Source organism: Myodes glareolus, chromosome 25 (assembly GCF_982192425.1).
Source record: "Myodes glareolus chromosome 25, mMyoGla1.1, whole genome shotgun sequence".
Taxonomy (NCBI): Eukaryota; Metazoa; Chordata; class Mammalia; order Rodentia; family Cricetidae; genus Myodes; species Myodes glareolus.
In genome coordinates this window covers 30,026,972-30,052,898 of record NC_142050.1, presented here as the reverse complement: position 1 = coordinate 30,052,898, position 25,927 = coordinate 30,026,972, and the positions used below count along the sequence as shown (strand labels likewise).

The 25,927-nt window shown below is 49.3% G+C and overlaps 1 protein-coding gene across 1 annotated transcript in view; it reads left to right on the top strand.

Annotated features, from left to right (window-relative positions):
• Positions 1-25,927, top strand: part of Plxna4 (plexin A4) — a 454,827-nt gene that overhangs the window by 409,045 nt on the left and 19,855 nt on the right. The window contains exons 22-28 of the mRNA XM_087901814.1: positions 2,300-2,568; positions 5,318-5,384; positions 6,260-6,406; positions 9,464-9,623; positions 23,326-23,429; positions 23,932-24,031; positions 25,496-25,686. Of these exons, the coding sequence (XP_087757940.1) occupies positions 2,300-2,568; positions 5,318-5,384; positions 6,260-6,406; positions 9,464-9,623; positions 23,326-23,429; positions 23,932-24,031; positions 25,496-25,686 (1,038 nt within the window). The remainder of the gene's footprint in view (positions 1-2,299; positions 2,569-5,317; positions 5,385-6,259; positions 6,407-9,463; positions 9,624-23,325; positions 23,430-23,931; positions 24,032-25,495; positions 25,687-25,927) is intronic.

Below are 25,927 nucleotides of genomic sequence, written 5' to 3'. Positions count from 1 at the left end.
CAGGGGCTTCTGAGTCAAGGGAAGAATGACTATTTCTGCCACCTTCTGTGACCTAGAGCCAACAGGCGATCTCTGTCTGCCTCTGTCAACCCTTTCTAGTTGAAACCCAGGAGTACAGAGGATAAAATAACTGCCCTTTGAGGCTCCACTGTGGGCAGTACCTAGCACAACAGGTTTCTCACGAGTTGTCTGTGCCATGCAATGTCTCATGGATAGGGTAGGATACAGTCCTGACAGCTTGGGTCATGGCCTAGCTTGGAGGCTTCTGTCTTGGGATCCTGAGGAAGCTCCTGCCCTCATGCTGTTCCAGAGGTCCTAACACAGCCTAGAGTGTTCTGTGGATTAAATAGGCCAATATATCCCAATCAGTCCAAAGGGGACTTGGCAGAGAGAACGGCCCATATGCATATCAGTTCTTTCAACAACATACTTTTCTGGTGAAGAAATTAACAGCTAGCGAGTGACGGTGACAGAATTTAACCTGACCAACTTTGAAACCATATTCTTTACTTTGACATACATGAGAGTCGTTCTCAAAGATCTGAGGGGTTGGGACATAGCCCTTAAGAATCTCCCTTGGTACCTCTGTCCCTCTGCCTCACCATCCCTTCAGGTGGTACACTCAAGGAGGCAAGCCCTGCTCAGTGTTCCAAGAAGGAATCTATGAGGGCCAGGCCTGTGGCTGCATTCCCAAGAGTTCATTGGTTTTCTCAGGAGCAAACTTGCAAAGCAATACGCATACATCACTGCTCAGGATAGTGACTGACAGGTCCTCAAGAGAGCCCACCTGTCCCATCCATTGAGTCACTGTTCAGATCAAGAGGCAGCACCAGGTCTCTAGGCATCCTATGTGCCCTTCCAGCTACCCAAGTAAACAACCTCATTATTACTGTTAGCTTCCCTGCCCAAAATCAGAGTTTGAATGGTGCTGTGTGAAGAGTGAGCCCACTCTAGTGTCCATCTTGCCCACTCTAGTGTCCATCTAGCCCACTCTAGTGTCTGTCCTCTTCATTCAGTGTGTTCACAGCCCTGGCCACTTTGCTATGGCGAGGAGTGGACCATTTCCTTCTCAGGGCTATGGAGCATCCATCCATTCCATTGTTGCGGGGCATCTTGGAGACACCAGCCTGAGGTTCCTCTGAACAGGGCTACTGTGCCTCTTCCTGGACATCTTAGGGACTGTCCTTCACGCTTAGCTAAGCAGCCAACAACTCTCTCTTAAGATGATTGTACCCTCCTGGGGATTTCCCAAACCCTCTATTCTGCAGGGAAGAAGGTAGAGTCACCTTTCTTCTCTTTTCCTGAGTAGAGAACCCCAGGGTGCTCCCTAGAGGCCTGTCTCTCCCTTTCCTAAAGTAGGTCAGTTGAGGTCCCTAAGAGGTAAACGAACTTGCATAAGCTTACAGAGTGTGGTAGTTTGAATGTGATGGGCCCCCCATAAGCTCATAGGGAGTAGCACTATTAGGAGGTGTGATTTTGTTGGAGTAGGTGTGGTCTTGTTGGAGGAAGTGTGTCACTGTGGGGGCTGGCTTTGAGGTCTCTCTTGCTCAAGCTTCACTCAGTATAACACTCAGACTACTTCCTATTGCCTGTGGGATCAAGATTTGGCTCCTTCTCCAGCACCATGTGTGCCTGCATGCTGCCATACCCTGCTATGATGGTAATGGGCTAAACCTCTGAAACTGTAAGGCACCCAATTAAATGTTTTGCTTTATAACAATTTCCATGGTCATGGTGTCTCTTCACAGCGACTGAAGCCCTAACGGACCCACAGAGTGTGGTGATGTCAGAGTCCAATGGAAACTCAGCAATATTGATTGTTTGACCACAGGACCTCTGGGAATGGAGAAGGAATGGGTGGGTGTTAGCTTAACCAGGAGCCCAGGCCTGGTAATCCCTCAGACAGAACACAAAGCACAGCAGTTCTGGCCTTTCAGGGCTCCAGAGAGTTAGGAGGTGGTCAGGAGCACAGGCCCTTCATTGGCTGGCTCTGCATTACCATCAGGGAAGTGCTGAGGTTGTAGAGTCTCCTCATGTGGGTTCAAATCTCATTGCTACTTCTTGGGACCTGTGGTTAATTCTCCTACTATCAGTGACTGGGTCTCAAGACTGTAACTACCTCCCCACTTTGTGTGCTGTGATAGAGGTTAAAAAGATACTAAGTCCCATGCCTGACACCTGAGAAGGACTTGGTAGTGTTAGCCAACGGTGCCTAGACTCAAGGGAATGGGAGCCTATTCTGTAAAGCAGTAAATGGGGCACCCCAAAGCTCATGTGAGGACCCCACATCCCCGCACAGGTCCCAGGCTACCGGCAGGAGCGTGTGGAGAAAGGCCTGAAGCTCTTCGCCCAGCTCATCAACAACAAGGTGTTCCTACTCTCTTTCATCCGCACCCTTGAGTCTCAGCGCAGCTTCTCCATGCGTGACCGAGGGAACGTGGCCTCCCTCATCATGACGGTCCTTCAGAGCAAGCTAGAGTATGCCACCGATGTGCTGAAGCAGCTCCTGGCTGACCTCATTGATAAGAACCTGGAGAGCAAGAACCACCCCAAGCTGCTGCTCAGGAGGTAAGGGAGGCCTAAGGTGGCCAGCAGAGGTCAGAGTACCCCTACCTCCAGCCCAAGGCTTAGGTGTGAATCCTGGAGCCCTCTATGTACCAGGTAGGCTGCAGAGGGATCAACTCTGCTTCCTAAGGGTAAAACACTGACCTGTGGGCGGCTATTCACACCCATTACCTGCATGCCTACAGCCTAGCTTACCACACATGTTTCCCTTATACCCTGCCGTTCTGCTCCCTGAATTATGTAGTTCTGTGTCAGAGATCAGTCAGGCCATGATGTGGCCTCATTTGGACCAGGACTAGAAGTATAAAAGGACCTCAGACTCTTGATGAACCAACAGCAAGAGCAGCATACAAGACTATAGAATTGAAGCTCTTGGGCCCCTCCCAGACCTGATGGGGATCTACAGGTTAACAGGGAACTAAGCAATTTGAATGGGTGTTACCATTTGAGAAGCAGGAAGTGAAAGTCTTTGGGGACAACTGACTCAGTGCAGCCCGACAAGCAGGTCCTGACCCCTGCCGTAGGCTCTGGAGTCTCTGCTGGACCAAGTTAGATGCTATTAGGGTTTCTCCTCACTGTGACCAAACACCTAATGCAAGCAAATTAAAGTAGGAAAGGTTTGTTTTGGCACAAGGAAGGCAATTAGTGGCTTTGGGGCCATCCTCCAGCAGTGTCCCACCTCTTAAAGGTTCCATGACTCCCCCCAAACAGTGTCACCAAACAGTTTGAATGGGGACCCAGCATTCAAACACATGAACCTGTGGAAAGCATCTCATTTGAGCCATAACATTCACTTCCTACCGCATGTTTCTAAAACCCACAAGGCCAGACAAGCGTCAGCCATTCCTACCCTGTGATTTGGCTTGGTTAGAAAACACAGAACTCCCATTCTGTATGGGCATCCATTTGAAGGGTACCCATTTCTCTTCTCAGCCGTTATTCCAATGTCCAGCCCTTGGAAACCACCACATCCAGCTCTCTGGCTAGACCACTTCATCCCGTCTTCCTGACCTTTGCCCCGTGGTCTCTGGGTCAGACTCCAGGCCTCAATAGTGCTTTCCCTGTCTGGCAGATAGATACACTTAGCTTTCCAAATAGTTCGTTTTAGACTTGAGGGGGGGGTGGGTTGCACATTTGCCTGCCCAGCTGCAAAGGACTACGGTGCCAAGGAGAATCCCACAGCTCTGCAAACGGCAAGGTAGATAATTTTGATTTTTGTTTTGCTTTCACCATGTAGCCACCCACTGGCATAATTCTAGGGTTGCCGCCGCCTGCCAGCAACTCCCACTGACAATTTCCTGGCATGGTCTCGTGGTCTCGCTCTGGGTCTCTGTCTCCTCTCCTTGTTTTCTTCTTGTGTTCCCCGGAGGCTCCTGCATGTTTCCTCCCCCACCTCCTTCTGTTCTTCTTGCCCCTGGCTCCCCACAATAGCCTTCCTCTTTCTCGTTCCTGTTTCTCTTTCCTGCCTTCACTGCATACCAGCAGCTGCCCAGACACCTGGAGGTTTCAGCTATCCGTATTTTCTAGCAACTGTGTATTTAAGTTCACCAAATCTGTCGAGACGGGCTAGTTTGTCGATGGCATTGGCTTTGCTCTCAGAGCAAGTTTCAACACCTGAATGTGTGCAGCTCAAACCAGTAACACTTTGATGGCATCTTCTTCTCCCTCCCTCCCTCCCTCCCTCCCTCCCTCCCTCCCTCCTTCCCTCCCTCCCTCCTTCCTCCTCTCTCCCTTCTTTTCTCTTTCGGTTTTTTTGAGGCAGGGTTTCTCAGAGTAGCCCTGCCTGACCTGCAACTCACATTGTAAGTTCTGGCCTGGAACTTAGAGATCTGCCTGCCTCTGCCTCCCAAGTGCTGGGATTATTAAGGGCATGCGCCACCACCGCTGGGCAGCAGCTTCTTTCACATAAGAAAAGAATGAGCAGGCTTCAATCATGACATGAAAGATGGCGATTATAATCAAAAAAGTATTCCCTGCCAGTGCAGAAGCATTTCTCAGAAGTACACAGCGGCCTTTGAGATACGACAATGTTAGCTTGTCTGTGGACGAGCTATGGTCACCCTCGGTGTGGCTGTTAATGCTCTGAGTCTAGATAAGGTAACAGGCTCCGTAGGGAATACCTTGTCTCCCTACTGTGATTGCCTTTCTATGCCACTTTCCTTCCCATGCCCTGCACAATTAAAGCCCCCAACCTTTTCCTTTTTCCTTCCTTCCTTCCTTCCTTCCTTCCTTCCTTCCTTCCTTCCTTCCTTTCTTTCTTTCTTTCTTTCTTTCCCAATAGGAATGCCTCAGTCTCTTCCCAAGTTCCCCTAAGGCTGTACTATCCAACAGGTCATCAGCTACATGGAATGACTCAAATCTAGATTCACTAGATAAGTGGGCAGGCTTCAGCTCCTCAAACACACCGGCGACATGTCAACTGTTCAGTAACCACATGTGCCCCATAGCTACTGAACAGCATATGTGAAGGCCATTGCCATCACTGTGAAGTGGGATGGGATAGCACCTCTGTAGACAAGGAAACCCTGCACATAGCACATGCAGGCCCAGCAACCAGGCTCCAGATTCTCAGAAAATGCTCATTCTCAGCCCTGGGGGCCTGGTATGCCATAAGACTCTCCTGTACGTTAGGTTACCAGACACTGTAATCAGCAAGATGGTGGCAGGCTCTTCCCCCACTCTCCCTAGCCCATGGCCTCTGACCCGCCACTTCTTGTCTTCTTTCTCCCCTTCCCTTGGTGACTGACGCCAGGACGGAGTCGGTGGCTGAGAAGATGCTGACCAATTGGTTCACCTTCCTCCTCTACAAGTTCCTCAAGGTAGGATGCGATGAGGACACATTTCCAGTCCTACTGTGTCTCTTCCTCTCCTGGGTGTAAGCCTTTTACCTCCTTATCCTGCCACACTCGACTCTATAACCCTATATGTCTATTCTTATGGAGCCCGACACACCCAACCCACAAGAAATGTAGTTCTTTATTATCGGGAAACTGAAGTGAAGAAAGACCCAAGCGAGGGACCAGCATACCCCTGAGAGGTTCCAGGCGGTCCTCAGGCTAAATTCCCATTTTCAACTGAACGCAAGTCTTCTGCGAGTTCCCAGTTTCCTCTCCCCTCCCAAAGCTCCTCCTTGCCCCCCAGTATCAGACTTATGGAAGCTGATGAAGGGTCCCAGGGCAGGCATATAGGCATGCTGCTGTAGATAAACTGAGGGTGGGCCAGGGAGGCAGAAGAGTCAAGCTGCTGGGCTTCCAGTCATGAACTCAGAGAACCAACCTCTGCCTCTTGATTGGTTCACAAAGAAAGCAGGATAGGGTGGATGGGAGAAGGAGCAAGAGAGGATAGTAGAAAGAGAAGGAGGGAGGGAGGGAGGAAGGGAGGAAGGGAAGGAGGAAGGAGGGAGGGAGGGAGGGAGGGAGGGAAGGAAGGAAGGAAGGAAGGAAGGAAGGAAGGAAGGAAGGAAGGAAGGAAGGAAGGAAGGAAGGAAGGAAGGAAGTGGGTGGGCAGGTGGCAAAAAGGATCAGAATCACCTGGGTCCACAGGGCAGGAACCCATGCAAATTTGAAGAGCATAGAAAAGGAAATGGGAAAAGTGAGCCAAGAAGCAATCAGGACCAGGAAAGCAAGAACAACAGGGTGAGCCCTGTATACCTTGGATCCCTGAACTCTAATACTGGGATTCTTCTCTCATGCAGGAGTGTGCTGGGGAGCCCCTCTTCTCCCTGTTCTGTGCCATCAAGCAGCAGATGGAGAAGGGTCCTATCGACGCCATCACAGGAGAGGCCCGCTACTCCCTGAGTGAGGACAAGCTCATCCGGCAGCAGATTGAATACAAAACTCTGGTAAATGCTCTTGCTGCTCCCCTCAGCTCTGGTAGGCCAGCTTTGGCACTGGGGAAGCTCTTTCCTGAAGAAGGAATGGCAAAAATGCTGAACAAATCACCTTTTCAGCTTTGTCTGCTGTAGGGCCCAGGCAGGTGCCCGCTGTGTGCCCACCTCTGCTCCCTGTGACCCATGCACCAGGGTGCCCAGAGGCTGAGCTGCATCTCGGTGACTCCTTAGCTGGTGCATGGGTGTGGTTCCAGATCAGTGCTGAACTGAGTAGTCAAGATCCAGTGGGGATGAGGGTGGAGGTCAGGCTGGGAGGGACAGGTGCTTACATAGACACGTTCAGATCCTATGACCAGATAGGAAGACAATCCCCCTAAGAATAAAGCTATTTCTGCTGACTGGGAGGCCATTCTGGTTCTCCCATCCCCATCTTTCCAAGGGCCCTCGGGAATCCCAATAGACTGACTTCCTGAGCACCTGAAGATATGGCCTGCGAGTGAGGCTTCTGCCCCCTCTCTGTTCCCAACTCACAGAAGAAAGTCACAGACTGCAATTAAAATGGAGAAGGAACACACCCTTCCAAAAATAGAGGCTTGAATGGATTTCTGAGCGAGAGAGGAATACCTTTAAATGTCTCCTGTCCCACCCTTCCCCATCCCCGTGCAACACAATGAGTTAGGATCACAATCATGCTCCAGTCCTAAATTGCCGCAGCCTTTATTTCCACTGCCTGAAAGATTGTGCCCGGCTGGAGGCAGGTGACAGACTTACAGAGAATGGGAAGAAATCATTAAGTTGGGAACATCTGAAGATAGGCCAGGAAAGGAAGGGAGAGAAATAGGCGATTATCTCGCTTGGACGTGGCAGGGCTGCGGGGAAGGATGCTCTTACCTGTGAAGGGGACGCTCTATCCAGTGGTGATGCAGGAAGATGATCCTGCACCAGGCCAGACAGAGCAGCAGAGACTCAGCTCGAATATAAAAGTGGGAAGTGTGGGGACATGCAGTGACTGGAGGAGCCCCGGGAACTCTGGCTTTGCTGTTAGTGGCCTGGTCCTGATGGAAGTTGAGTTGACACAGCCATGGGAGATCTCCAGGATGTACACTGCAATACCAGGGAGCCTGCTGGAGTGCTAGACACTCACATGGTTACCTGCCAGGGAGTTTCCTAGAAGACTAGATGCTTGCCAGGTTACCTTCTTGAATGCTAGATGTCTGGGAACTCCCTAGGGTAGATAAGATGCAAACCGAGTCACCTGCCAGTGTATTAGATGTGTGTCCCTGGGAGCCCACGAGCTCTAGCCCCCTCCTCTCCCGCCAGGAGCCTATTTGAATGCTGCATCCCTTCCCAGGAACCAGATAGAATGCTAAATGTTCCCTGGGAGGCCTCCAGATGGCTAGGGCCTCTCTGGGAACCTGCAGAGAAAGCACCTGGATGATGATTCTGAAGCAGTTAAGAGCCAGGAGTAGAAGATATTTTTCTGAACCTGGGACCTTGTCTTCTGTGAGCCACTGCTTCCACTTGGGAAGATCAGTGCCTGCCCTGACAGCTATGAGAGATCACCCTCAAGCATCAGTCTCTGCTTCATGGTCCTTCTGGGGAAAGAGTGCGGACAAGGCTCTGTTGCTACCTAGGGGAGGTGGAACTGCCCATCACTGGCCTGGCAACAGGACAGCACAGTGGCCAGAGCAGGAGGGAGGGGTATGGGAGGTTCTTAGAAGGAGCCGCCGGGAGTGGCTGGGAGAAGGCCTGGCCTCCCTTATTTTATTTTCAGTTCAGGACATTCTGAAGGTGAGAGTTTGATTTTTATAGATTTAGGGTCTCCCCCTCCTTTCCCTTCTTAATGGAATAAGCATGTTCTGCATTTGTGCCCCTAGCAGTCTAGCTGCTAATGAGAGGCAGGAATCCAGGGCCAGGGTTCTGATTACCACCACATGGAGCAGGCGGAGGGCTGGAGTCTGGTTCTGTGAGCCAGATGGGGCTATTGGGAAATGGTTACTGGGAGGGGCATAGGGTGTTGAAGTTCTGAGAAGGAGAGGGACACAGAACACTCAGGCTCCAGGGACAAAAGGCTAGCTGGGAGCCCAGAGAAGCAAGACATCTGGCCTCAAGTCCCCCAATACCCAGGGCTCTCTACCTGGCTCTTATATTCCCTCACCATTCCTATACCTCATCCTCTGCTTTCCTGTTCCACTGAGGTCCACCCAGGGAGCCCCAAAGTTTCAGCAATACAGAAAGAACACACTATGAGGATGACCAGTGGAACGCTTTGAACTTCTCAAAGGAAGCAAACAGCTGCTGAAGCGGTTTCAATTTTCCCACCTCTTTCTGAAATGAGAACTAGGGGCCGTGCGCTAGCAGTGGCCTCCTCACCTGACCAGGGCTTCAGGTTCACAGCCAGCGAGGCCTCTTGGGGGGCCTGAAGCTGTAGTTTTTAAAGGGCACCTTTTTATACTTAAAGAATACATTAAGTTTCTAATAGATCTAGCAGCCCCCAGTCAACCTGAAATGCTTCCCAAAACCAAAGCTATTAAATCTTTTTAAACAGGAGCCCGGTTTCTCATTAGTACTGAGCATGTGTGTGAGCATATATGTGTGTGTGTGTGTGTGTGTGTGGAGAGAGAGAGAGAGAGAGAGAGAGAGAGAGAGAGAGCGAGAGAGCGCTAGCGCTGCGATTGTGTATTGAAGGAATAAGAAAAACTGATACGTGAAGTGGGGTTTGGAGTGATGGTCTCGGTGTGCTAGTGGGGTGGCCCCTAGCATACAGGTGTACAAATAAGGAACTGCATATATGTGCATACGTCTATATCTGTCCTGTTATAGATGCTCTACCTGCCATTGCTTCCATCACTGTTTCCCTTAGGCAATCAGTGCATCCATGCCGATAGGAAGTTCAGTGATGTTGAAGACATGGTGCCATCCTACCTCTCTGCACAGGATGGAGTTGCCCGGACCCCTCCATAGTCCATCATGGAGAGGAGTCATTCATGAAGGATCCCAGGGTGCTGCTGAGATCTGGGAGTCTTTCCCACTGTCCTCATCTGTGTGACCTCTTCCTGCCACCCTCAGGTCCTGAGCTGTGTCAGTCCAGATAACGCTAACAGCCCAGAGGTCCCGGTGAAGATCCTCAACTGTGACACCATCACACAGGTCAAGGAAAAGATCCTGGATGCCATCTTCAAGAATGTACCATGCTCCCACCGGCCCAAGGCTGCAGACATGGACCTGGGTAAGAGGGTTGCTTCTCAGGGCTATCCCTGTGGCTGGTCTTGGTCACTTCGTGCCTTCTTGGGTCAGCAGTAAGTGGAGCTGGGTTTTAGGGAATAGAGAAGGACCAGTGACCAGTAGGTGGAGGGAGGGAGGCAGGCTGAGTTTGCCTTTATAATCTGCTTGGAATTGGTGGGAGAAGGTTCATGAGTCTCAAACAGAAAAGGGGACAAAGGTCACTAGGCGCACTGTTGGCAAGCCTTTCTGGCAGGGAGTGCCTCTGTGGTCCTTTGAGTTGCTGCGGTCTGGGATTGCAGGTGTCATATCTAAATGCAGGCATGTGAAGGCAAAGTCTGCTCTTCCCAACCCCTGGGGCCAAGGTCTCGACACTGCCTTTGTTCCCTCCGGGCTCTCCCTCCCCTCTGTGCTGTGCCTATAATTTCTGCTGAATACTCACAGCTCCAGGGATCTGGGTCAGCCACGGAGGATGGAGAAAGAGAATAGAGGAAAATGAGATGTGACGGCCCACTGTGGAGGAGGATGGCACTGGATTTGAATGTTCTGTGAGGAGATGGCAAAGCCTGTACAAACAAGGGCATTCCACCCGGAGTCATTTGGACTTTGCCGGAGTGCTCTGCAGAATGTCATACTGCGGTGTCCTCTGGAGGAGGCTCTGAAGAGACCAGGATAGAGAAGGGCAATTCTAGCGTTGTTGTGGTACCTGGACGCAAAGCCTGATGTCCCTAGGACCTTGCTGTATGATCTTGTCCAAAGTACTTAAACTATCTGTGCCTTCTTTCTTTGCCTGTGAGGTAGAGATAATTACAGCAACTACTTCATAGTAAGAGTTCAGTGGGGGTGATACAGTGAAGTTTCTACGTGGCATGTCTGGACTACGGGAGGAGGAAAAGATGCTTGCTGCTAAGGACACTGGCTGTGACCGTTTGTGGGTCCTGGAGGCTATGAGGATGGTGTTGAGTCCTGGGAACCAACATGGGGAGTGGGAAGACCCCCCAAAGCCCTGAGCACCCACCTGGGCTCTAAGCTGGCTTCCCCTGGAATAAGACAGGGGCTTCTATGATTTTGCTCAAATCCAGGGTAATTTTTCAGCCTCCCCACCCCAACTGCCACCTCCCCCAGATTCTGATGCCTAAAGATCCTGAAAATCAGAAAGTTCGGTTAGCTCCTTGAATGTCTCATATCCCCTCTCAACCCTGTCTCCTCCCACCAGGCTTAAGACGAGATGTGTGTAGGGCCCTGTACCCCTCTTCTTGGGAGGGGTCTCTAAGTGTCTTGTTCTTAGGACTGGAGGAGTCTATGCACCAGGGGAGATGGGGGTCTATATCCATGCATGTATCCCAGGGTACCAGTCCTTAGAACTGGGGTGGACTTGTATGTCTGTGTGCGTTTGACCCATACCATGGCGGCCCCCATAGGCTAATGGAGCAAAGGCCCCTGCTGTAGCGCCAGCAGGGAAGGCTCTGTTGCCAATCTCTCTCAAACCATTCCAGAGCACTCCTGAGGCACGAGTGGGCTAGTGAGGTCGCACCCACATTTGAGTTGCTTTATCCATGAGACCACCCCTCAGCTCCTCAGCATTGGCATCCGTGAAGTGAGTGCTTGGGATGAGTTGGTAGAGAACGTGGGTGCTGAAAAGCAGAGGAACCTCTGAGCACGTGTCCTGTGCTTGAGAACAGGGTGGCTTCATAAGGAGCCAAGCCTACTCTCCTCAGAGAAGCAGGGCTCAGCTGCTACTGGGGGATAGCTTCTCTGCTATGTTAAAAAGCCAGTATATGGCTGTATGAGCTTCAGTCTGATGAAGTTCAGGAAGGGTGGGGCCAGCGTTCCACATCAGACACCAAGCAGAGGAAGTGTGTACCTCCCGTACCTGGCTGTTCTAGAGGGACCATGTCGGGGCTAGTGGTTGCTGCTTATTCTTCTCTTCCTAGAGACCTCCTGCTCTGTATGTGGGAGGGGAAGAAACTGCGGGCTAGTTTTGGAGACTTGCTCCCCTCAGGGATCAGAAGTTGCAAACCCATCAAGTATGTCTTCAGTAAAGAATTGTAGTGTGTCTCTCGTAGTATTTCTCACAGCCACAGTCAGAAGCCATCTTGAACAGAGGCTGGAGCATCCATAGAAATAGTTTCCCTCCATCCTTTGGGGGTGAAGGAAGTCTGAGGGATGCTTAATCCCAGGGCCTGCCAGAGGATGACTGTTCTCTCAACCAGCAGGCTGCAGAAGCCCTGGAAAGGCCACCACCCTCCGTGCGAGTGGCTCTCCGGTATGGCAGTACTCCCTGTGGTAACTCTATACCCAGGTACCCGAGCAGACTCCCTCTCCCATGTCGGAGCTCTTGAGCTTGCCCTCAGAGGAATCACACTACCCTGTAGCAGAACAGTTACAGCAGCAACCCAAAGCTAGTGTCAATTCGGGTCTCACAATCTCACCAGCGTGAACTCAAGATATGCCCCACGGGAGATGGTATCCTGCTGTGTTTTCCCAAGGGCCCCCCGCTCAGCCCAGCTGTGTGTTCTTCTCCTGAGGTTGTTCTTCTTTTTATAAATTAAAGCAGGAGTTTGGGGCAGCCCCCAAACTCTCGTTTTCTTCAGACCAAAACGAGGTTGCAAAGCACGGAAAAGAAAGCCTCCTCCGACACCTGAAAGTCGTTTGCACCTGGCCTTGTAGGGAGAGGGAGGTGAGGCGAGTTGTCCATGGGGATGAAGGTGTTTTGGAAGCTTATATCAATGTATAAGAAAGGATGTCATTGTTACCACAAATCAGTCAATGTCAAGGGCCGCCTGACATTTGGCACACAGACTGGGTGAGGCTCTGTCATCCCTGGGCAGAGCCAAGAGAGCAGAGCAGCCCCTCCCATCTCCTTGAGCCCTTGCTTCAGCAGCGGAGGGGGTCTCCTCTCCCCAGATGACTAGCCCCGTCCCAGATTCAACTGAAGCAAGAAGTCCCCTCTGACACCTCTGTTATCATCCAAAAGATATCCATCCCTTGCTCACCCCTACTGGGCATGAACTGTAGTTTCATCTTCCCAGTGGTCCAGCCTGCAGCTGCTGTCCCCAGCACATCTGGATTGGAGCTTTCCCAGCATTCTCTTCACCTCTCCATGAGCTTGTCTAGATCCAGATGTAAAAGTAACTTTGGGGGCAGCTGTGATTGGCAGGGATCTGAAGGAGACAGAGCCAATATCTCAGTGTTACATTGCTCACTTCCAGTGACGTGTTCCACCCTGTGCAACAGATCTTCACCACATCAGGAAAAGCAGGCTTTGGTTGCATAACCTGGCCCAGCTGCAGGGTCTATAAGTGCTCTAGTGTGTTTAATCTGGGGTAAGCTAGGATGCATTTTTACTTACATGGTCCACTTAGGGTGGGCTTGTATGGGCATAACTCTGGGTAAGTTGAAGAGCACCTCTCCCCTCCCCGTGTGTGTGTGTGTGTGTGTGTGTGTGTGTGTGTGTGTGTGTGTATAGGGGGGTGCATCTTCTACGGAATTGATGGTATGATTTTAGAAACTGGCAGGTCCAAACTCTGCAGGTTGTACTGGGAGGTTGGAAGCCAGGTTGTACTGGAAGGTTGGAAGCCCAGGGAACAGCTTATGGCCACCTGCATGCAGAACTCCCTCTGGTTCACGGATGACCAGCTTTTTGCTCTCTGTAGGCCTTCAGCTAATTGGATGAAACCCACCCACATTCTGGAGAATAATTGCTTTACCCCAAGTCCCTGGATTTCAATGTTAATCTTCTATACCCATACCTTTCACAAATAGGCTAACTAATGTTTTGCAGAGTGTACTAGGGCCCTGCCCAGTTGGTTCATAAAACTCACCATCACAGGACCCAAAGTCCAGGGTCTGCTTGGATGAAAGCTGTCAGAATGTATGGAAGGAAAGACAGTCACAGACAGAGGTTTTAGGAGTGCGGGGTTCTCCAAGCACAGTGTCCAGGTGGCACTCCACTCTGAATGTACTAGCTGGCCCCATGAGTTCACTGCCATGACTACCCTGGAGTGTCTGGACAGGGACCTGTTTGCATCTCAACTCTTCAATAGCCTGTCTGTCTTCAGAGCTCACCTGTTGTAAACTACCTGCCTGGAATGGCGACAGGGACACCAGGAGAAGGTCACCACGCTAAGCATAATAGCGGGGGCAGACAGGACGTTTTTCTCTCTGAGCTAAGGAATGCTCCTTGACATCTCCTTCTACTCCCCAGAGGGAATGTTTCCTTTTAACCTCCTAGCACAAGTGGGAAATTGATTCAGAGGCTCAGAGAGACACGGTACTTAGGTCTATGTCTCACAATGGGGAGGTGGAGAGAAGACCCATTTCCTTCCTGTGGTCTCCTCCATAGGCCTTGCTTCTCCCTCTGCTACTGCCTGCCACCTCCAGAGATCCCTCTAGTTTAAGCCAATGCTCTGTCAATGACTCCTGGATCTCCACCCCACCCCCACCTCTGTCTTGCTACTGAGGTCATTCAGAAAGGATATATTTTTTTCAAATAAGAAATCCCTGTATGCAATAAAAGATACATCCTCTTCTGGGTAAAATATAAAGAGTTCATGGCAGCTGTCTCTCTCCCGTTTGCATTTTCTGCTGGGTGATGGGAAGGACAGATAAAGATAATGGGATTTCTTCTTCTTCTTCTTCTTTTTTTTTAATTTCGTCCCCCTCTCTTGTTGGAAGGTGGGAGTATAACAAATTGGATTGTGAGTGAGTCTGTCCTCTGTCCCTGGTGCCTGGAGCAGGGCCTGGGCCCGTGGGCCAAGCTGTGGTGAGAGGGGCCTCAGCCTACAGTTTTCTCTCCATCCATGCATATGAATGCCAGGGTCACCTTCCCTCCTCGCCAGAGCCACCACCTGCCTGTTTAATTCTGTTTTGACCCAGCACAGTCTGGAGCCAGACTATGTCAGAATATATACCAGGGCTTGAGTTGGTGGTGCAGCCCAGTGATACCAGCTATGGAGAAGGCTGAAGCAGGAGGATCGCAAGTTGAAGGCGGGTATGCCCAGGCTACAGAATGAGTTCAAGGATAGCCCGGGCAACTTGTAAGACTTTGACTCAGAGGATAAAATGAAAAAAAGGGAGATGTGGGTGTTGTTCAGTCAGTGGTGCAGTGCTTGCTTAACACATAAGAAAGACCCTGAGCTCAAAAGCCCACTGAGTTGTAGCTAGTCTCTCCTTTGCCTCTCCTGCAAATAGTCAGGGCAGGGCACTTCCCAGTTTACAAGACCTACATTGCATTCCCATTTTTGTAATTATTCCTAAGTCCTAAATTTCATAGTACAGTCATTTTCTACTTGAGAACTAGCTGTCACAATAAATGTTTTCCTTTTAACAATATAGTTTTAGATGGCCGCATTCCCCCACATGGGTCACTTTTCTTATTCTTTCTTGTGTGCTTTCAAAGGTCTAGGGATTGGACCTAGAACCTTATGCAGGCTCGATGAACACTCTACCATTGAGCTATATGCCCAAACCTCTTTTTACTTTCTATTTTGAGACAGAGTCTCCACTAAGTTGTCCAGCAACTGGCCTGCAACTTGCTCTGTTGTCCAGGCACTTTTGAACTTCTAATTCTCCTGCCTCAACCCCATGAGTAGCTAGGGTTACAGGCCTACCGTACCCTGCCAAACCTTAAGCACTCACTCCATACCCACTACCATCTCATAGCTTTTCCAATTGCGTGTGGTCCCTGCTCCAGATCCCTCAGGGTAGTGAGTAGAGGGAAAGTCAGGGCCCTTTGCTGAGGCTGCCATGGCCTCACCTGCTCACAGGTGTACACAAGAGAATCTTGCTCCTCCTCCAGCCCCCCAGGGGTTCTGTGGGATGGGACAGCAGAGTGGGCTTCTGGGGAGAGCCTGCCCCAGAGTCCAAGGGGTGGAAAGTGATATCTCTAGGCTCTGGCTTTCCCAATGCAGTATTCTCACTTGGCCTGTTAGCCTCAGCCCTTTGGAAGCCTCCCGGGACAAGACCACCTGAGAGTGTTCACAGGAGAGCTAGACCCTGGGCTGTCACAATGTATGGAGGATCCCCTGCCTGGAATAAAATGAAGGAATGAGCTATACTGCTACGTCTACCTGCCCCCATCTCTCTGCCTCTCTAGCTCTGTCTCTCTCCCGCCTGTCCCGTGTGTGTGTGTATGTGTGTATACACCCATGCATGTGTGAGCCTACCTGTAGACAGTGCTGCAAGGGCCAGGGCTGGCACTGCTGACTACTGTGGCCCTGGTTCACCCCTCAGCATAGCATCTGACTAGGTGCTCTCTTGGAGTCTTGGAGGCAGTGTCCCCTTCCGGGCCAGCTGCAGGCGCTGTCTTCTCCACTCTGAGCCCAGATCTCCGCTGCCAATCACACGCCTTTTCACAGATGGGTGGATGCCCAGTTCCCATCTTCCATCCACAGTTCAAAGTGCTTCTGGCCCATGTCCCAAACACTCATGTGATCTTTGCCCTATCGCCTGCCTGTCTTTACCACCCCTCATGTCTCTGCCTCGAAGAAAAGTAACCTTTTTTATTGGTCTCTCTATCCCCATTGCTTTAAAATTGCTATTGCCTTTCCCTTTCCCCAGCCCACAGCCTTTATTCAGCTCCACCTCACACACCGTGGTCTGGCCTGCTGGATCTTGTGGGAATCTTCTGATAGCCAAAGTCCCTCCAGCCTTTCACTCCAACCTATTCATTCAGAGTTATGGATTTGTGAAGGTCACACAAGTGCCACTTTGGACCAGAATACCCAGTCAGTGTCCTCACCTGCAGAAGTATTGTCAAGAGCCACCCAGACCCAAGGTTCATGTCACTCACTGAGCTTGGCATCTCAGCCGATACCTGGAGGAGTTCTGCACTCCCCTGCTTCCTGGCTTTGAGGGCAGCCCCGTCTGTCTCAACATTCACCCAGGACGTTGTCATTGGCTGATTTGTTGCACTTGGTTTTTCTGACATGGTCACTTCATACAGAGCAATGAAGGGACATAAAGAGAAGGTTTTTATTTTTTTTTTAAATTTGTATCACGTTATAATTCATTTTATGTGGTGGGGATATGGAAGCACACAGGTTCTACATCACACATATGGAAATTAGAGGACTCTCTCCATAGTCTGTGTCCTGGGGGTTGAACTCAGGTTTGCAGGCTTGGTGGCAAGCGCCTTATCTGCTGAGCCATCTCACCAACCCAAGAGTATTTTTAATACTGGTTTTCCTAGGTTTTAGTAGACATTATCTGGTGTCTACTAACACAGAACTAGGGATTTGGAGACCAGAGCTCTTTCTTCCTCCTCTGTTCTTTACAACACTTAATATTGAGCATGCAACAATATGGGACACAAATAAGGGGTGACCCCTTCTGCCCCCTACCCCGAGCTGATACAGGCAATAGCGCATGCAGCATGGGGCTCTGGGCACTGACGCTTATAAGATCGAAGGCCCACTCTACTTCCCAAGTTCATCTTAGGTTTGTCACTCCAGCAGTGGGGCGAGGACTGATGGACCCAGCACGCAGATCGGAGGTGCTGGCTGCTTGTAGGACAGAGAGAACAAATGACTTTGACTTGATTTGGCCTCTCCTTGGTGCCTGCCTTCTTCCCCAGAGCTCAGTGGCTCACACTCTCAGGGCAAGCTCATGGAGTAGAACAAGAGCATCCAGAAAGCTGAGCTCAGGCCTACGGTTAGTCTTCCAGAGGCCTTCCAAAGATGGAGGACATATTGAATGTTTATTTGGCAAAGAGATGACCGAGTGAATGAACAAACGAATAAATGAGGGGGCAGTGGGAGTCCGGATGACTGATTGACATTGAAGATTCCTTAGAACCTGGGTTTTCAACATGGTGGGCACAGGACATAAGGAACAGTATATGGCTGGGAAGCCGGAAGCCAGAGCTAGCCTCTGGGAGGATCTAGGCCAGCAGTATGGACGGTTGGTCAGTGTAGACATGAATGGAAATGGAGCTTTCCTGCAGGGCAAATGTGGAGACCCTGACCAAGCTCTGGGGGGCAATTTCCTTGTTGATCTACTGAAAGTTGGCCTGGAAATTCAGGGGTGCCTTCCAGCTGTGCTCCTGTATGCCCCGCCATCCAGAGATCAGCTCTGTGGTCATTGCTTCTTTATCCCAGGCCCAGGAATGGAATTCCCAATAGCAGCTACCCAGCCCCCAGGTTTTCCTTCATCAGCAGTGGATTGGGATGGCCCAGAACTTCATTTTTAAAAAACCTTTCTGATTGTTCAGGTTAAAAAGCACATAGCAATTTTTCTGTGTAAGAAGTAACAAAAATAACAGGCTTAAGGACTCTGAAAGCAAGGCTAAGTGCCCCTTAATTCTATCTTACAGTCCTTATATTGGTATTTAAGGAGACATCCCTAACTGCTGGAGACTAAAAGACATTAGTTGCCACCTCCCAGGTACACACAGACACATCTGCCCTTGTGTAGGGCTGGGTTGGGGGCTGTAAGACTGGGTAGCCCAGAGGCTCTTCCTGTAGCCCTAGACCCTGTGGCTAAGCATTGGTACCAGTGGTAAGTGTGTGTCTCTCCTGCCCAGTGCCCAGCATCCTAGCTAGTATTTTGGCTGTGGGGAAAAATGTATGACCATCCCATCAATATGGTAGAACATTGTGGAAAGGAAGTCTCCAGGCCCAAGAAAGACAGCCTGTGACCTGTTAGACCCCCAAAGTCCCAAGTGGGTATCTTACATAAGACAGCCACATGCCAGTATTGCCTGACCACAGGTGAGGGTAAACGCCCATCCCTTCCTTTCCTTTTCTACTCCCGACACATGGCTGACCCTAGGCGGCAGTGCCTGAGCTCTGCCCACCCCCATTCTCTGCATGGAGAAGACCCAGAACATAGTTACTCCTTTTGTGAACACTGAGTGACCCCAAAGGGGGAGTCTGTGAAGACCTTTAGTGTAGTTGTCCTTAATCAAGCCTCCATGTTGGATACTATATGGAGTTTTATTTTCTCATTGGGACCATCAGCCTACGAATAATGACATGGAGACATTATTAACTGTGAAAGCTCAGTCTTAGCTTAGGCTTGTTCCTCACCAATTCTTCTAACTTAAATTAACCAATATTTTTTAATCTATGTTCTTCCACAGGGCTCATTACCTCATCTCCACTATGCCCACCCTGGCATATCCTACAACATTTTCCCCTTTTGGTCTAAATAAAGGAAAAGTTTTAACGCTAGCATAGCAAAACTATATACAATAAGAACGATGATCAGGTATTGTCTAAATTTAAAAGAAGGGTTTGAACTCTAACATAGTAATATATGCAATAAGAACAATTATCAGATAAAAATTACATTTACAATATCCAGTCCACTCGTATTTGGCAAATTTGGAGAAAGTATTGTATTATCTATCCTATCATAGTGAGCCCAAAGTTTTATACCTAAACCATTTTTTATCATAACTTGTATAACCATCCTAAAAATATCTTTTTAGACCTTAAAACATCTTCTTAGATAAACAACTTAAGCTTTTATGTTTATCAGACTTATACATTTTACATCTTTTATGCAAGTTTTTTTCTCTGAATTTCATAGCAAAGTATACTGTATAACTATCTAGCCTTCAATTCCCATCAGAGACCCAAGAAAGATAAAATATTACTTTAGCAAACAGGAAGTTCAGAGCAAGCAACTTCCAAAGCTATAGAAATGACAGAAACAGTTGGCTGCCTGGACAGTCATCCAAGTTTCCTCTGCTATGTGGGAGCATCATTCTTTGGCCTACAGACTTTTCTGTGATGCAGGATTTTTTTAAGGACTGTCCTACATTGTCTTGCCAAAGTTCAACAGTCGCTCTCTTTTGTGTCTTGATTGTTCAATTTGGGCAGCATACCATCTGTCAGCAGTCACGGAGAGGGCAGTTTCTTGCCAAGTGGATAACTTTGCCATGTGAAAACAAACTCCATGTGGAGGTTCTTTAATGTCCATCATCTTCTCTGAAGTAGATTGGTGCTGCCAGAAGCAGACATGCCCCACTGTCATGAAAAGCCTTCAACATTTTAGATTTCATATTCTGTAGGTCTCTGAAGTATTTGAAGAACACCTGTCTATCTAAAATATAGCTCTGTTTGACCTTGGAAACATACCTAACATGACCATAAATGTGTTTGTTAGATGACTAACTACTAACCTATATTTATTAATTAACCTAGTTTGTAATAATAACTTTCAAGGACTCAAAATTTATATTACATTGTTAAATGTGCTGTATAGGCACAGTACCTTAAACAAGAGTAGAAACATATATACAGTATAACAGAAAGAATCATAAATGTGCATCAATATACAAAAACCCATGCCGATGTAAAATATTTAAGATTAGTGTTGTGAAATATTAGTTTTAAATGGGTTAAATTTGTATATGCTGTGGAATGTTTATATACTTGTGTAAAGATGTGTTGCATTTTTTATGCTGCATTTGTTTAACTCTTAAAGCTGTGTTATTTTGCCTTTCTAAAACACCTAATTGGTCTATTAAAGAACTAAATAGCCAATTGCTAGGCAGGAGAGGAGAGAAAGGATAGGTGGGGCTGTCAGGCAGAGAGACTAAGCAGGAGAAGAAAGAAGAGGCAGGAGCAAGAAAAGGAGGAGAGAAGGACGCCAGGATCAGCCACACAGCCACACAACCAGCCATGGAGTAAGAAGGAAAGAAATGTATATAGAATTGAGAAAGGTAAAAGCCCAGAGACAAAAGGTAGATGGGATAATTTAAGAAAAGCTGGCTACAAATAGGCCAAACTAAGGCCAGGCATTCATAAGTAAGAATAAGTCTCTGTATTTATTTGGGAGCTGAGTGGCAGGCCCTCAAAGAGTTTAAAAAAAACCTACAGAGTAGTAGTTGCTTTTTAGTTTAAAAATAGATTCAATAATCTACAAGCCCATTCCTTCCTTTCCCTTCCTCCCAGCACACAGCTGGTCCTAGGGCACAGTGCCTGAGCTCTGTCAGTACCCACCCTCTGCACTGAGAAGACCCGGAGCACAGGGACTCCTTTTGTGGACACTGAGTGACCCCAAGGGGGAGCCTGTGAAGATCCCTGGGTGTGAACCCAGCTGGCTAGTACAATGAAGAGCAGCCTGGCGTGATGGCCTCCGCGTCTGGCTTCCTGACTGACCTGTTTTTCATTTTCCCAGTTATAACATTGGTGAAATGTGGGACAGTAATCAAAGACCAGGTCACATTTCTCAGTTCCCATAATCCTTTATCCCAGGTTGCTTGTAGCAGCTCACAGTTCACCTCCAACAGTCGCTCACTGTCCATCTGCTAGGGATGGACACATGCAAACGTGAGGTCCTCTTTTGACTGATGATAAAACAGGCAACCATTGCCAATAGGTGCCCTTTCCCCATTTACTTGTTTGTTATCATATTCATTCATTGAATGAATATTTGTCAAGTGCTTCCTGTGTCCTGTGCACTGTGTGAGCCCTGCTGGTAGGCATCTAGCATCCTCAATTTCTTACTCCAAGGACAGTTTGTGCCCCTAGGGAGACACGGCCTTCTTCTGCCCCACTTTTTTGAATGGGGGCATAGAAACAGACTGTCTCCCATTTGCTTACATAATTACTGGACAAGACTCACAACCATGGCTGCTAAGTATGTCTAGACAGGCTATGCATTGCACAACTTCAGGAGAAGTTTCGCAATGGAAGTTTTGCACTGGGGCCCAGAATCGGTAGCTTGTTGTCATTGCTCGGATGCCGCTGAAACTTCTTTAACTCTATTAGAAAGAGTACCAGTATGTTAGAGGGCTGGGAGCTGGACCTTAGGGAGGATATTCTCCAGCCCAGCTGATAGGCAAAAGTGCAGAATGCTGACCACCCTCTGTGATGTGCCTTGAAGTTTTCCTTGTGCTGCCCCCATCCCATCCATCCAGCTTCTGACTTCACCCAGCATCATTCACCATGCAAGCAGAAAATGCCCACTGCTGTGTTCCTCAACCCAGCTGGTCTTCATTGGAGTCCACTGCACTGAGAATCAGCTGCTTGACCAGAGTAGAGATTGCTCCTCAGCTGGCATGAGAGCTTGGAGAACTATGGGGAATTTAAAAGAAACAGGGCAGCCCAGTGGCAGATGGGAACTTGGGTCATCCGGGTGCTTCACAGAGCACTTTGCTCCTGCACAGCATCCTTCCAGCCCCATACCCAAATCAGCGGAGCTATTCCATCAAGGTCCTCTCCAGGCAGGCATCCCCAGTGACTTCTCCACTCCAGTGAGCAAACAGGCTGTACTTGAATCATCCCTTTGAGTATTAGCATAGTCCTAAGCTGGGCATGACGGATGCCCTGGTAAAGGAAGGCTGGGCTCAGATACCAGGATCCCCTCTGCTCCTTCCCAGGGCATGATGCTTTCTCTTCTGGGTCTGGATTCCATGCTTGATGGAGTCAACAGTTCTAACCATAGCACACACAATGTAGGAAGAAATAGAACTGTCTGTGCCTCACACGGGACCAGCAGGAGAGGTGCAGCCTGGCCGTGGCAGGAGGGAAACAAAGCAGGGAATCTGCACATGTGTCTCTGGGTCCCATAGGAAAAAAACTGTGACAGGCCAGGCAGGCGGTGTGATTCAAAGGATGCCTGCATCTAACTACGTGCACTCCGAGCATGCCCAGTGTGCTCTGCATAGTTCAGGAGCGCCAGCAGCTGAGAGCCTGGAAGCACTGCCTCAGCTGTCTGGAAGCCAGGCCAGCAGCTTCTTGGCCAGGACACACGTTATGATTGACTTTAAGAGACTGTAATTTCTGTTGCGTGCATGTCCAGTGGAATGGTATATGTGTGTACGTACACATGTGTGTGAGCACATGTAGGAGAGCTGCTGTGCACGTGTATGTCCACTTGCATATTTCAAGGTCGTCATGTGTCCTCCTCCCATGTGTGATCTGTGCTCAATAAGACAGAGGTTTTTAGCTGTGGAGAAGCAAGCTCTTAGTTCCTTCCCTTTGTGTGATCCATCAGCAAGGTCCTGGGGTGTAGACACTGGAGTGGGGGAGAGGGAGGCAGGGATTTAATTTGTATGTATGTCTGTATGTACATAAGTATGTATGCATGTATATTAAGATAAATTAAAATAATTAAGTGCTGTCTAGATTCCATGATGAATGTTATTAACATCAGTTTGGTGGAGGTGGGAGTCTGGGGATATAAGAATGGCCCACGTACCTTTTCACCCAGTCCTCTTCTGAGGGTGCCTCACCTCTCCCAAGGGTGCCCCCACCTCTTCCTGCAAGGCAGGGAAAAGGTAAAGGGCTATAGTGAGGAACACTTGTAGCATGGCTTTGGTCAGCACAGGGACTTCCCACCAGTGGCCAGCGAGTGGCGCTGTCGTGATGAGGCCACTTTCATTTGTCAACGCTTTGCTGAGTGCTTTGTGGCCTGTCGAGTTCCCAGTTCATTCATCCCATAAACACTGCATAATGTTTCTTGATGTGGTGAGAGCTGTGGTGAGCACCCACAGCAGACAGGGGCGGGGAAGGACAGGTGGTGTTATACACCTGCCTTCTTTTGATTTAATTCATTGATATGTACCAGAACTAGTGCTCCGGCCCTCCCTGCCTTGAGAGCATCTAAACCGATCCTCTCAGGGGGCTTGTGTTTGCATTAGTCTGTCTGAATGTGTTCTGGAGATGGCACCATGTGATACTCATATGGAGCACACAGGATGCTCCCGGGAGGGACCAGAGGGCCTTTCTCAATTGCGACCACTCTCCCTTCAGAGTGGCGGCAAGGGAGTGGAGCAAGGATGATCCTACAGGATGAAGATATCACCACCAAGATCGAGAATGACTGGAAGAGACTCAACACGGTAGCCCACTACCAGGTGAGCTGACGACAGAAGCCAGGAGCTGGTCCTGTAGGTTGTAAGTTACAGCCACGCAAGATTAGACCCCAAGTCCCCAATGCATTCTTCACCAGCAAGCCATGACCCTTGGTGACCCAGTGGGAGCTGATGTCACCCAGTCAGAAACCCCTAGCCTCTTTGGAGATAGGATGGTGACATGCATGCTTCTTGTAGGGCGTGGACCCTTGCTTAGAAGTCCTCCTAGCATTTAAGTCTGGGTGATCTCCAGAAAGCCTACAGAGGGAAAAAGTGGGGTGGGGGGCGTCCTGCCAGAACTCTCCACAAGGAAGCCCTAAAGCAGCTAGTACTAAGGTCTTTGTTTTGTCTTATCAAAAGGAAAAGGAATGGTCTCAAAAGCCCAAGTTCCCAACAAAGTGCTAATTGCCCCTTATTCCCCCAAATAATCCTAATTTGCCCTTTTTTCCTGGAATGGGTGGGAAGAGATTCCATGCCCAGGCCCTTAGAAGCCTTTACCCTGTAGGTGCCAGATGGTTCTGTGGTGGCTTTAGTGTCCAAGCAAGTGACAGCCTACAATGCAGGGAACAACTCCACAGTCTCCAGGACTTCAGCAAGTAAATATGGTAAGATCTCATCATGGGTGGGAGGTAGGCGTATCTGAGCAGGTGTTGTCAACAGATCTCCTTGGCTTGGGTAGAGGATCAGGTCAGCTGATCACTGGGGAAGAGAGCCAGGATGGGACAGAGGTAACTGGTTCCCACCACTAGCTTTGAGTCATAAACATGTACTTTATCTGTGGGCAAAAAGAAACTTAGGGCCAGGAATAGCTGAATTGGCAAAGGGTCCTGCAGGCATGGGGATCTAAGTTCGATCCCAAGAACCAATGTGAAAATGCCAGGCATGGCGAGATGTACTTGTAACCTCAGCTCTGGGAAGTGGAGATAAGAGGGGACCTCGAGCTTTGCATAATGGTGAACTCCTGCCCCGTGAGAGTACTCATTCCAAAAATAAAGAGGGATGGCATCCATGAAATGACACCCAGGGTTGACCTCTGACTTCCATATATGTACATACACATATGCATGCTCACCATAGAGAGAGAGAGAGAAAGACACACAAACACACACACACACACACAGAGAGAGAGAGAGAGAGAGAGAGAGAGAGAGAGAGAGAGAGAGAGAGAACCTACCCTTCATGAGGTCATACAGTCTTTAAGTCTTACCTTCTCCCATCATCTCATATCAGGTACACAATAATCTAGTGCATTAAATAATTATTATTTCATTGGTAAGTTATAACTCAGCAGCACAGAGGTTAAACAACTGGTAACGATCACACTGTCATTATGCCGTGCTGTGAAAGGGACGGAGGGAAAGGGTTCTGGGTGGAAGGCAGAAGTCCAGAGATGGCCTGCTCTGTCACGTGTGTGCTGGGGGACACCTGACCACCCTGAGCAGTGACACTCTTGTTGTCAAGCAGGGATTCAGAGAAGAGGGCAAACCTCACAGTGTATTGTGGGCGCTAAAGGGGTGTACATATAGGCCACACATGGACTTAGGAGGACATTATCCTCTCTTTGCTCAGTTCCCATTTTACCACGATTGAAATATAGGAAGGAGGTTCAGAAGAAGTTAGAAAAAGTGTCCCAGGCCAGAGGGGGGCAACGACAAACAGATGCCCTGGTGAGCCCTCACTGACCACCTCACCCGAGTCTTTAAGGGAGACAGGCTACCTGCTCTTACCTAAGCATTTAATTGGCTACGCAAACCTGCACAAGGAAAAGTGGAAAAGAAGAACACGCTTACATTTTTACAAATTGAATAATTAAGGGTTGACTCAATGCCAAGTACAGGAGGAGGGCGGCCTAAGTGGGTGGAATTCACGACAGATAATTCCTGGAGGTGGCAGGAGAGACATACCGCATTTTGGAGAATGTGCCAAACAGAGGCAAGGTAACAGCGCCAGCCGGTGGCAGGAAGGATCAGACAAGAGTGGCCTGTCTGGGGAGAGGAGCATGCTGGGAGTTGCCGGGTACAGGACTCAACGGACTTACTTGTACTGGGCTGCATTCTTTGCTTCGGCAGAAAATATGATTCGGTACACAGGCAGCCCCGACAGCCTCCGTTCCAGAACACCCATGATCACCCCTGACCTGGAAAGTGGAGTCAAGTTGTGGCATCTGGTGAAGAACCATGAGCATGGAGATCAGAAGGAGGGGGACCGGGGGAGCAAGATGGTGTCTGAAATCTATCTGACACGACTATTGGCCACAAAGGTACGGAACGTGGGAGCAGTGTGCAGGGGGTCCCAGTGGTCACAGGGATGGTCTTACTCCACCATGAAAAAGCCAGGTTCAAGAGCTGAGAATATGGCTCAGTTGGTAAAGAACTTGCTAGGCAAGCCTGAGAGCCCAAGTGTGATAGCCTCAAGTCCTCATTAAAAAGAAAAGCTGTGCACAGCGCCTTGCTTGTGTGGGGAGGCTGAGAAAGGAGACTACCTGGGATTTGCTGGCCAGC